We start from the raw sequence: 12902 nt of genomic DNA on the forward strand, positions 1-12902 counted from the left end.
GCCTTGCACTGTACCCCTTACAAAGATTAATATAAATATATGACTATAACTTTTTTTTTTATTATTAAAATAAGAAATTCCCAAGCATGAGATAATAGGGTCACAATTTCTGCTTTCATTTCCTGATAAATTCCATCTTGAACATGTTAAACGACTTAGAGCACATTTTGTTTGAACACATCAATTTTCCACTGATCAAACATATTACAATACTTTTGGAAGAGACAGAATATTCTTTGTATGCAACATCATAAATATACAATGCACAAATACAGTTACTTACAGTGAATGGTCATTAACAGGCCTATGAAATTCTTCACCCTGATATATCGTTTCCCCTTGTCCTATTAACCACTGGAAGGCATGTAGCAGGACTGGAGGTTTGGGGCTATCCAGTGTCCAACCGCATAAATTTCCACCCTCAAAATCACACCGTTCCATCACTAACATTTTAAGAGTGAGAAAGAAAGCGTATACGTGGGAAAGAGATATATATGGAGTGACTGACAAAAAATGTAAATCAACATAGCCATACCACAGCCTTTTTCATCAGCTCCATCAGAACAATCCTGCCTGAAGTCACACACTTGATTCTGGCTCACACACTCTCCATAAACCCCACACACAAATTGACCCGGTTGACAGCTATGAGGAGGTAACGTCGGTTGAGTGATAACAGGAGCTAGAGTGCTTGGTTCTAATGAAGGAAGTGCACCTAAACACAGAAATTCAAAGAGTAAAGTACATACACATGTTTTAAAGGACTGCCAATGAGTCTTGATTACATGTGTCAGAAATGAGGTCTGATTGTGACATTTACCCTTATATGGCTCACAGCCAAGAAATGAAAGGTCATCTATTGCTATATCTCCTGTGAAGTCATCCCCCACTGTGCCCTCTACAAGTATCTGAGAAAAACATTTAGAGAGAAAAAGAAAATCCATTTAAAAATCCCATTTGATCTTCTCAAACCATCTCAGACCAGAAGGATCTACAGTATCTCTATACAATAAATCCATCTCTCTCAGCCACATCTGTTATGCAAAACATTGTATCATGCTGTGCAATATTTGTAATACTAAATGTTATACAAGGAACAACACAAGAAATATGTGCTCAGATTCTATGATTTTGATTTGCACTGGGTTTGGATATCTAACTAAATATTTGACTCTGTAAATGTACGTTGTTAATACAGGATGCAGTCCAGATAGGATAAGAAAGAAATGAGGTGTATATAGTATAAAAAAGAGATAAAGGTTTAAAATGAGAGTCATTTGGATGTTTCTAATGTCCTTTAATGGTCAAGGCATTAACATTGTGTCTATGTGTGTTTAATGATCTGCATATTTTACAGCTTTAGGGCAGATACCACAATATTGCTGATAGCAGATGTTGCCAAGGTTATGCTGCTTTAGAGAACATATAATTATAGTTAACAGGCAATGGACAGGGCTTTTTTTTTTTATTTGACTGTGTCAGTGTATGTGTGTGTGTTCTATTATCAATCTGAGAGGGTGAGATCTATGACAAGCTTTTGATCAAATCAAGGTCAATTCACAAAAACAAGTAAAAAGTCAATGCCAAGGGAATTAATTAAATTGCGTACTTTAAATGCTCTTATTTATATCATGTCAGCATTTTACAAATGTGTGGATTGAATCTTTACTTAAGGTCTGTATGATTGAAGATGACTTTACAATGGAAAAAGTATGAACTAGAGTTAAATTCACCTGGAAGGGTCGTGCACTGTTAATGTACAGGGTCTTCCTGTGCCATAAGTTGCCCTGGTCACCATGACGAACCCACAGCATTTGGCCACGCCCACTGTCAGTGTTGCGGATGTAGATGGCTAATCTGAAAACGTACTGGCCCAGCATATGATAATGGAACCTGAAGACACAAGTTGCCCGTGGGACTTCTCCTTTGCTGATAGTGGGATTAAAAGGTCTACTAATGAGTACTGCAGTGTCTTTAAATTGCTGAGGGGCAGAGGACTCAATGAAGAGGTAGTGCCCACTCACACTGGACCATGTGTGGTCCTTAAAGGGGCCGGTGTTGGGAGTCGGAGTAGGTCCTTGGTTCCAGGTCCAATCAAACATGTCTTCTTTATCCTGTGTCCAGCTGCATAATCCATCCTCAAAATTGCACATTAACTCAGAGGCTAGATAAGCAAGAAGAGAGAGGTAAACAGAAATATACAATAATTTATGTTTGATAGATTACTTACTTTAAACTATTGATAAGCAATGCACATTTCATGTAGTCTTAATTCAATCAAACAAGAGCATACAGCAGTTTTCCTCATCAGTTCCATCTCCACAGTCATCAACAAGATCACAAAGCTTGAGACGGTCCACACACGCTCGGCTCTGCCTACAGTGGAAGTAGTCAGGTGTAGGGCACTTGTCCTTGGGCGATGGTAGTGAGCAGTTGTGAAAAGTAATGTCATCCAGTGCAGAGATTCCATCATACACTCCCAGGCTCAGTTTGGACACCGAGATCTGAAAAGGCTTTTTCTGGCGGCCAAGCTGAATGGTCACCAGCTGCCAAACGTTCCCCTGGTTATAAAGTGTGCGCCACAGAACTGTGATGTTGTCCATGCCTTTGATTTGCAGGTACATGTTGGCAGCACCCACAGAGATACCAGCATTGTAGTGCCTACAACCAAAATATCAAGCATCAAATGTATTTATATATGGTGATGTGTTTGTATGACAAGATAAAAAACAGAAGATCTCCCTGTTACCAGAAGGTCATTTTACAGTCCGGGCCTGCCTGCTGGTATGTGGGACTCTGGAGTAAAGCATGCTGAGAAAAACGGCTGCTGTTCCTCAGGACTAGAAGAAAGTGGCCTGAAAGGAATTTACAATGTCCAAACAATAGCAAGCTTTAATGATTGATGTATAACAGAATTGTAAGCTCTTTTATTGCTGGCTAAGAAACAGAGACTGACTAAAGACTTAAAAATAATTAATAATTAGTAGCCTCCCGAATCATATTGAAATAGACATAAATGTTAATGTAATTGTAAGAATTAAGAATGAACATTTAGTCAACAAAGATAATTTATATGATAAAGATTCTGTTTAAAAATAATATGGGATAAATAGTTTATAGGCTATAATGTATGTTTTGGGGTTTTGAGACTATTTTGTTTTAATGCTTTTCAACAACACTAAACCAAATTCTAAAGCAGGACTCATTAGGCAAAAATTATATATACGGTTTATACTGTTATGTTTCCCCTGTGAAAAGAAAGCTGCATGTATATGTGCTTACCAGTGCTTGTGTTGGTGGAGTGGTCCCTTGGAGGTGCTTTGTGTTGTTGGTCTGTAGAGACTATCTGAGGTGAGCTTCTGATCCAGTCAAATCCATCATCAGGTGCAAGTTCATGCCAGCCACATGCGTTCGACTCGAAATCACACAGTGCAGCTGTATACACAGAACCACATACATAAGTAAACACGTGTCTCAGGTTTAAAACTGTATTACTATATTTATAGACTAGTTTATCCAGGTAAGAAGCACTGACATGCTATATTTATAACTATTATATACAGAATACATGGAATGGAAGATCTTGAAGGGCCTGCTATAGAGCTGAATAAGCACAAATTCCCACAAGCACACCCCAAAATTTACTGGAACATCTTTCCAGAAGAGTGGAGATAATTACAACAGAAAATGGGACTAAATGTGTAATGGGATGTTCACAATCACATGCAAAACTGTGCAAAAGTGTCCACAAAGTCAATTTGTCCATATAGTTTATATTATGTGTATTATTCAGTAGTAGTGAATAAAAATTGCACTGTTGTTATTTTGCTTTACTTTTGGGTTCAGAAGTTTACTAGCCCCAAAATTACTAACATCAGATACGTTATGAAAGCTGGACGATATGATGATATGATGATGAAATATAAATATATTGTGATCATTTTTTTTCTCAGAACTTTTTCACATTTAATATTTATTTGGTTATATTAAAAAGTTTCAAAAAAGTAAAAGAATAAATTGAAATATAAATTTACTTTAAAAATGTATAACATTTGTAGTGAATTATAAACGTTTGTTTCTATAAACCAGTGGTGTACTGTTGCCACTGTGTTGTTAGCAAATCAGATAAACCAGATAATGTGCAACACTTTCAAGAATCTGATTTTGTCAGTCAGATTCTCAGTCAGATTTGATATATTACTCAGCCTTTTATGAGATTAGTGTTCATTTACGGAAATTATGCTTTAATACTATACGATATGAAACAATACTCACGACAATTGGCCTCATCTTCTCCATGAGGACAATTCAGAGTAAAATCACACACTTGCTCTGGGTCCACAAAAACACCTGCCCCGCAGTCCAGCGGAGAGGGGCTTGCAGAGGAAACATGCCTTCTTTCTTTAATTTAGTAGGCAGAATGTAACATATTAGGCACCATTTAATTTTCGGCTAGACAATATACTGATATTGATAATGATCACTTTTTTTATGTATTATGCCTCAACATTATATATATATATTTTTAAATAAAAAAGTTTATAAAAAACAAGCTTGGTTTAAGGCAACCATTTAAAGTGTAACCATAATAGCCCATTTATCAACAATGTTCATTAAGCATCCTAAACAAATACAGATGTAGATTAGATCCTCAATTATCACCACAGAGATGACTTAAATGCTAATACACGGTTATATATATTAAATGCAGAGATTGATAATTAGATACAAAAAGTGCTAAATGTGTTTAGTGTATGGTCAGACTTAAAATACAATGATAAAATGATTATGACCACAGCAGTCTTTATTACTGACCATTTTTATTGAAGACCTGAGTGTATTTTAAAATGTGATTGGTTGCCTTATAAATGGAACTTAATGATTTATAGATTGTAGACGATGTAGTTAAGCAGTCAAGCGAATAATTATTACTTGATCATGCAACTCAATCAGTGTTAAAGTATTAGTTTATACATAGTGATAAATTGTGCAATCATTTCTCATTTTTTCAAATCTTGCATGGGTATTTTTTTTTTTTAACAATAGATTAAGCAGGTATGGCGTAATGCAGTTATTTATGGACAAATAAAACTGAGCCTCACAAGGTCATATTTCATAGTGGCAGCACAGAGGGAAAAGTAAGCTATAAACTCAGACCAAAAATTACAACTTGCCATAACTGAGACAGATTAAAAATGTCATTCATCTTTATTTCACCTATTTTTAATTTGCACAATCAGCAAAAGTTCAATGCACCTTTTTTTCCCACATGCAAAATAGCACTCACTCTGTTTCTCTTTTTCCTAATCCCTTCAAGATGGATAATCTCCTTTTATATAACTATCATTTTTAATTATCAACTCTCATAATGATCTTTTTCCCTGACCTGATCCTAAACTACTCCTAAGCTACAGTATCATATTTACTCTTAAACTCAGTTTCAGGTCACCCTAATTCTGATTGAATTGTAAAGTTTATAGTTAACCTCCTACGACCTGGGTGTCCACATACGTGGACATTGTGCACAATGGTGTCTTTATTGCTTTCTGTAGATACAGACCGAGTGTCCACATAAGTGACATAATTTTTTTCCAAGAAGAGCTTCATGTTCAAAGAAAATATATGGTTATTATAATTATTGGTTCTTCCTAACCCCAGATAACTGGAAGAAATCTAAAATGCAAGCCAAACCAAAGCTCAGGTCTTAGGAGGTTAATGTGCGAGTAATCAGGTGATTATTTTAGGGTATGTGTGTGTATGTATTACCTTTTATCAATACACAGCCTGGGCTGAATGACAAGTCATCAAAAGCAATAACTTCATTAGGATTGCTGCTGCCAAACACCAGTCCATGAAATATTACCTGCAGAGTCATTTCACTTGTGATACATACATTAATTACATTTATCACTGTGTTTTTGTATGTCTGTGTTTTTGTGAAAAAATGAATACATACATACATACATACATATATACATACATACATACATACATACATACATACATACATACATACATTTTGATCAACAAAAAGGGTATAGTTATTTTAATGCATTTATTTTTTTCTATATTTACTTTATTTAGGTATTTTTATGTCTCTACAATTATTATTATTATTATTATTATTATTATTATTATTATTATTATTATTATTATTATTATTTTGATTTATTTATGTACGTATTTATTTATCTATGTATTCATAATTAGGTACTTTATTATTCTTCATAGATTTCCAAATATAATTAACTTTCACTAAAACACAGGAAATGCTTTTTTTTCTGTCTTACACATCCAGCAAGAAGAAAAGGGTCAAGTCCTAAACAGTCATTAATAACATGCCTCTGTATTTCCACTCTACAAAGCAGCTCTCACTGGTCAAAGTTCAATGTAGGGATTTTTCACCAGTGCATTTTATGGCTGTGTGTACATTAATGACAAAGACAAAGGTGTCATTCAGTTCCTATCAGTATTCCAAGTTTCACTTCAGGAACTCGAGCTGCGTCAACAACGCTTTGGGAATGCTTTCCTGTTGTCCACACTCTGAATCATGTGTAATCAGTCCAATGGAAAGCGCACCATCACCAGTGAGGTGACGTCATGACCAAGAACCTATTAAAAGCACATGGAGCCAGCGCTAGCTTCTGTTTGTTCAGGGAGCACTCTCTGTAAATGGTAAATGTCTAAAAAATTTATAAAATGAAAACAAGCAGGAGAAAGCACTCTTTCTGTATGTTGCTTGCTTGGGAGCGGAGTTCGCTAGGTCGGTTTTCAAGGGAGTGGATTGCACAAATAGCACTCGCATGTCTATGCGAACGCTCTGCTCTCAGTGCGCATCTTCGCACTTAAACTATATATATGAATTGTTGATTTTAGCTTTATCAGAGCAGTTAGCGGTCGGGCATCGAGATGTCGTTCTCGCTTAAATGAAGGTATTGGGGTTATTTGTGAGAGTGTGCTTTTCACTTACTTAGGCGTTGTGTGGGATTCGACACTTATGTATGCGCAGTTGTCTCCAGCCTGCTCTGCGCCGATCCTTACGGCCATCAGGAGGGTGAAAGAAGGCCAGTCACTCACTGTAAAGCAGTTCCAGAGACTGTTGGGGCTGATCGCATCTGGATCTGAGGATTCTCTCAGATGGGCAATTCACTCCAAACAATCACGCTCACATAGCAAACCCTACGGGTCCCCGTGCTGGGAGTTTCTGGTCATAGTGTAAGGCTAAAAATGGATGCTTCCTTCATGTTGGGGGACACTCATGACCACTCAAGGTCCTTTAGAGGCTAGGGCTGGGCCTGGGGAATGGCAACTCCACCCCAATGTAGTGGAGCAAATCTGGAAGAAATTGTTCGCAACTCAAAAGAAGTCACACTGTTCCCTCTGGTTCTCCCTTACACCCCAGGCCCTCTAGGGATGGATGCCATGGCACAGCCGTGGCCGAGGCAGCGCCTGTATGACTTCCCTCCTGTTGTGCTGCTCCCTGGATTTCTGGAGGGAGTTCACCAGGAAGGCGTCCATTTCCTCCTGGTGCCCCCCACAGTAGCTGGGCAAACCATGGTTTGCGGACCTAGTAGCCCTTCTCAAACACCTTTCCTGTGAGATTCCTCTCAGGAGAGATCTTCTGTCTCAGACAGGGGGCACAAAATTCCACCCTCGCCAAAAGCTGTGGAGACTGTGGCTGTGGCCCCTGAGGGGGTACCGCTCCTAGCCTCCGGTCTCTTCACCGAGGTGGTAGAGACCATTCTCCAATCTAGAGCTTCCTCCACAAAGAGGTCATACACTGCGAGCTAGCGCCTGTTCATGGCATGGTGCGATCTGCACCACTTTGATCCAGTTAACTGCCTGGTTGGCCCAGTGCTGGAATTCTTTCAGAATTGGCTCCTTTCCCCTAAATGTCTACGCATCCATTATTGCGGCGTATCATGCCCCCCGTGTGGGGCAGTCACTGGGTAGAAACCCGTTAGTTATGCATTTTCTCTGCTAAGGTCTCTGGCATGACCTAGAGTGCCTGCGTGGGACTTAGCCGTCATATTGGAGGCCCTGTCGGAACCTCCCTTCGAGCCGTTGGCCGAGGTGCCTTGGAAGTTCCTCAAAGTCAAGACTGTGTTCCTTCTGCCATTTCCTTTCTTAAATGAGAGTAGGGAATCTTCAGGCCCTCTCTGTGCCCCCCTCATTCCTTGAGTTTCCTCTAGGCATGGCCAGTGCCTTTCTTTACACTATATATATATATATATATATATATATATATATATATATATATATATATATATATATATATATATATATATATATATATATATGTATATTACCCCAGGGTATTTTTCCAAGGTTTCCTCGGTTGTCCCACAACCTGCTATGCTCCAGGCAATTTTTTGTCCTCCTTTCCAGGCCCCAGACAAGGAAAAACTTAACCAACTATTTCCTGTGCGAGCACTGGACATATACATCCACAGAACGAGTCTGTGGAGGAAGTCTGAGCAGCTGTTCATCTGCTATGGACCTCATAGGAGAGGTCTCCCTGCGAACAAGCAGATACTGAGCAGATGGATTGCGGATGCTATTTCATTCTCCTACAAGTCCTTTGGTCTCCCCGCTCCTTTCAGGGTCAGAGCACACTCCACCCGGAGTGTGGCAGCCTCTAAGGCTCTCCAAGGGTTCTTGGTCATGACGTCACCTCACTGGTGATGGCGCGGTTTCCATTGGACTGATTACACATGTGATTCATAGCATGGACAAAGCGGAAGCGTTCACAAAGCGTTGTTGATGAAGCATCTACTTCCTTCGGGGAACCATGGTTACATACGTAACCTGGAGATGTTTTAAACTAGGAAGAGTTTTCAGAAATCCTACTCAAGTATTTATTATTTTTGCTTATCAATCTTTAAATTAATTAATTTGCATGGTTGCATTATTATTTGCATTATTATTGGTATTATTATACATTTTTAGTAGTAGTTTATTTATGTATTGATTTGTTAGTTTTCTCTTTGATTATTTATACACTTCTCACACAAAACACACCTTCAATCAGGTCCAGGTAAATTGTCATCCATGTAATGGACCATTTCATTTGAAACCATTACTTAAGGGCAGCAAAATAAATCAAATAAAACAACACTCTACAAAACTATATAGTCCATAGATTTACTTAGTCATGTGTAAAAATGTATTAATACCAAAAAGCTAACTACACAATATCTGGATGCTTTGCTTAGTAAATTGCTAAAGAGCTTAATTAATCTATACATTTACAAATACCTGAAACTCCTGGCTCTGTCTGAATGTAACTGCTGTCCTAATCCAGGGCTTTGAAAGTGGATCAAAATTCTGTCTGGTCTGAATCCAGATTTGTCTTTTCTCTCCTGAAGGTTCAGATCTAACCAGAACCTGTAATTCACCACCTGCTTGGCCAATGTGATAGTAGAAAGTGACCTGCCAGATATAAAGCATAAGCATGTACTTGAGTTAAAGTAGACATACACTAGGTAAAACATAACTCTAGAAAAAAGTAAAAGCGCTCCTATAAACTTTCATTTGAATAAAAGTACAAAAGTATTTGCCTTTAATTGTACTGTATAGTATATGAGAGGAAATGTGGTATGCAGTAAACAGTACCGTGCAGGACTCTGAGGGCAGAAAAAACTGACTGGATATTTCTGCTGTGGCTATCTCTCCACTTTCGGAATTCAGGAACAAGTAGTGTCCTAAAGAAAGGGAACAATGTAAGACCAATTTCCTTGCTATACTGCAAATACATTTATCAAGTATTTAATATATTGTAATACACATAGTTTTATTTTGATTGAATAGATTACAGAAAAAAGTTATAAACTGTTTTATCACTACAGTTAATTGCCCATATAAGTGTGCCTACCTGCAGGGTTGCCGGTGTGGTCTAACGGAGGTCCAGGGTCAGTCAGGCATGAGCCTCGAGTCCACAATTTATTTGAGTTTGGTGTTTGTAGATCACAAAGCCCATCTTCGAAATCACATCTTTCTGAAAGGGTGCCTTTTTTAAAAACAGAATCATTTTAAACCATAAAAAACACAAATCTGTAGACACAATGAACTTATTTTGCTGTTTCATTCATGTCCAATTCTGACTGACTAGCCAGCATCACATTGATCCATACTAACAATCAGAGGAGGACTTAGACAACCAACCAATTTTAATGAAGCACAAGTATTATTTATATTATATTTATAGTTTCTACAATAGTTACATACTTTATTAGTGTTCCATTTCACTCCTCCATACCACAAGGTTCAGTGAGAATCACCTCCTTAATAGACAGACTTTTAACTAATCAGAAAGGTATTTGAAGAGGACTACCACACCCAGGATATTGTGAAGCTTGTGGTTAACTGTTTAGAACATGGAAGAAAGTGTATTCCACAATAGTGGCACCAAAGGCACCCTAAAGTGACATGGCTCAAAATCATCAAGAGGAATCACTCCTTCTTAAGAGTCATACCATGTTAGGAGGTGAGCTTCCATCCTGTCAAACGACTATGGTGATGATATTTATTCAGTTTTTGCTCATATAAAAGAAGCCCATGTGATGTTCTTTCATGGAAGATAAATGGTTGATCTGAAGACTTTTTGTAGAAGAGATTGCTAGCAAATAGCACACTTTCACCTCAGACACCAAATTTACCATCTTGTACAAAGGAACCTTATGAGACCATTATCCACGCCATATAATATATGATGATGTGATGATCTGAGGTGACAGCTACATACACCTTTAAGGTAAATAGGAACGTTTAGCTGTTCATGGTGAAAATCTGGAAATTGGGCAATACACCAAATACAGGATTTGGGATGCACACTATTCACAGATAACTTTACAATAGCGTTCATGCCTTTGTGTTTGTTTTTTGGGTCTAGCAGTTCATCAGCTGTTATCAGACTTGGCATCATTAAAAAGAGCTGATACTGATTCATGATGATGGTTGAGATTCATGATGATGAATGTTGAAAAAAATATATATATATATATATATATATATATATATATATATATATATATATATATATATATATATATATATATATGTTGCATATCTATGTTGCAATGTTTAAAATAATCAAACTTTTAAGTGAGAGTAACATATATGCATAAAGTAAAACATGCATGACATACATGCCAACCTAACTAAAGGGAAAATATGACTATACGACAGCAGTATTTATTGCAAATATTGCATAATATCTCACTTTGTTACTTAATAGCAAAATAGAACCTGAGAAAGTCTTCCAGTTTGAACAAAAAAAAAGCTATTTTCTAATAACAAATCAAATTTAAGAGACAAAAAGATAAAACATTCTGTCTACAGAAAAAAATATATATTTTAGTGCTTGGACAAGCATATTGTTTTCATGTTTTATTAAAAAAAAAATGTTCAGACTGACAGTGAAAACAAGCAAGACGTGCTCTTAATGAAAATTTATCTTTTTGAATTGATGCTAAACATTAACAGCAGGAAGGCTCAGACAATGTTGCGACTTCATTTATTGGGAAATTGTCCAAACCTGACAGCTAACCCTTTATCAGAATTGTTAGGCAAATGTGGTTGCGCAAGCACAGTGGCAGTAAGGTTTCCCTTTCCAAAAGACACAACTGAGGCTACATTTGTGGTAATAAAAACACTGCTGTGTATCATCTCTAAACTTCCCTTGATGATAAGTTGTTTTATGAGAACTGCTCTTTTTCGGTGCCATGAACCCAAATGTTTACAGATAACAGCTCATTTGAAAGGCATATTGTACTGTCAATGAACTAAAACAGGAAGCTGCTAATGTTCTGAATTATATCATGTTAGTAATTCGTGAGATCTTGAATTTGGACATAATTGGAAAAAGTTTTATATATAATCGATCAAGAGATAATTAGCAACAGATTGATGTTCATGAAGCTAGAATGTTGTAAGATTTTAGACCAGTAAGGAAGTCATTTATCAGTTTTTAGTCGCTTTCCAGCAACAAAGTACATCCAAACACGATAAAATCCTGATAACAATAATTTCATAGCTCATTTTTGGGTTGTAGATTAATAAATAATAACAGGCTATGTCTTAAATAACCAAGCAAATCAAAACATAAAGAATAGATCCTATAAACATACATGCAATTAGATGATAGTAGTGAGCTTTAATACTTACAGTTTCTCTCTTCACTGCCATCTGAACAATCATGACTGAAGTCACATATGTATGCCTCTGGCACACACTCTCCTGTCAGGCACTCAAATTCATCCGGCTGACATGGCTTACCTGACACACACATCACAATCCACACCACGGAAGAGGCCCACACAAGTGCTTGCATTAGGCCTTCTGTCAAGGAAGTCACATAGATATAAATACATAAACTAAGCTATAAACAAATACACACACAAATTCACACACACACAGACACACACACAGCACTTCTCAATCCTCCTGAATCCAGAAATGTATAAATTCTATAGTCCGAAAATGACACTGAGAAAGCAGTGTAACAAACCACAGGTCATAAATGACTTTTATGACAAGTTACAAAACAGTGCACATGGAGACAAAAGTCAAACTTGAAATCATTGGCTGCAGATAAATCCATTGTAAAGCAGGAAGTATGTAGTCTAAATGGCAGGCACACATGAATAGGAGTTTTTCATTGCATTCTCAGTTTGTTTAAATGTAAAAAAAAATAGAAAATATGGATGGTAAATTGAGCCACATTTTATTAAGTGTCAATAGCTCTGGCTGAACACTAATGGCTGCATTACAAGAGTTCTCCTGTGCTTTATAACATTAATAAGAATCCACGGCCAAAAGACAGTGTCCAGACATAGAGATAACTGAGAGAAGATGATATTACAATAACCTTTTCGAAGGAGACAAAGCACAATGATTGCAAC

The 12902-nt window shown here is 37.2% G+C and overlaps 1 protein-coding gene across 5 annotated transcripts in view; it reads right to left on the minus strand.

Moving 5' to 3' along the window:
• Positions 1–12489, minus strand: part of malrd1 (MAM and LDL receptor class A domain containing 1) — a 73984-nt gene extending 61495 nt beyond the window's left edge. For all 5 annotated transcript variants that reach the window (XR_006926285.1, XM_046852538.1, XM_046852537.1 and 2 more), the window contains exons 1-13: positions 12166–12489; positions 9875–10009; positions 9616–9704; positions 9259–9432; positions 5767–5863; positions 4276–4401; positions 3283–3435; positions 2750–2855; positions 2294–2661; positions 1734–2164; positions 821–908; positions 536–715; positions 284–443 (exon numbers count right to left, since the gene is read on the minus strand). Coding sequence is in view for 4 of the 5 variants with exons in the window: in XM_046852538.1 (XP_046708494.1) it covers positions 284–443; positions 536–715; positions 821–908; positions 1734–2164; positions 2294–2661; positions 2750–2855; positions 3283–3435; positions 4276–4401; positions 5767–5863; positions 9259–9432; positions 9616–9704; positions 9875–10009; positions 12166–12331 (2273 nt within the window). In the remaining variant the exon portion in view is untranslated. The remainder of the gene's footprint in view (positions 1–283; positions 444–535; positions 716–820; positions 909–1733; positions 2165–2293; positions 2662–2749; positions 2856–3282; positions 3436–4275; positions 4402–5766; positions 5864–9258; positions 9433–9615; positions 9705–9874; positions 10010–12165) is intronic.
• Between the last annotated feature and the right edge of the window lie 413 nt (positions 12490–12902).

Source organism: Silurus meridionalis, chromosome 6, assembly GCF_014805685.1.
Source record: "Silurus meridionalis isolate SWU-2019-XX chromosome 6, ASM1480568v1, whole genome shotgun sequence".
Taxonomy (NCBI): domain Eukaryota; kingdom Metazoa; phylum Chordata; class Actinopteri; order Siluriformes; family Siluridae; genus Silurus; species Silurus meridionalis.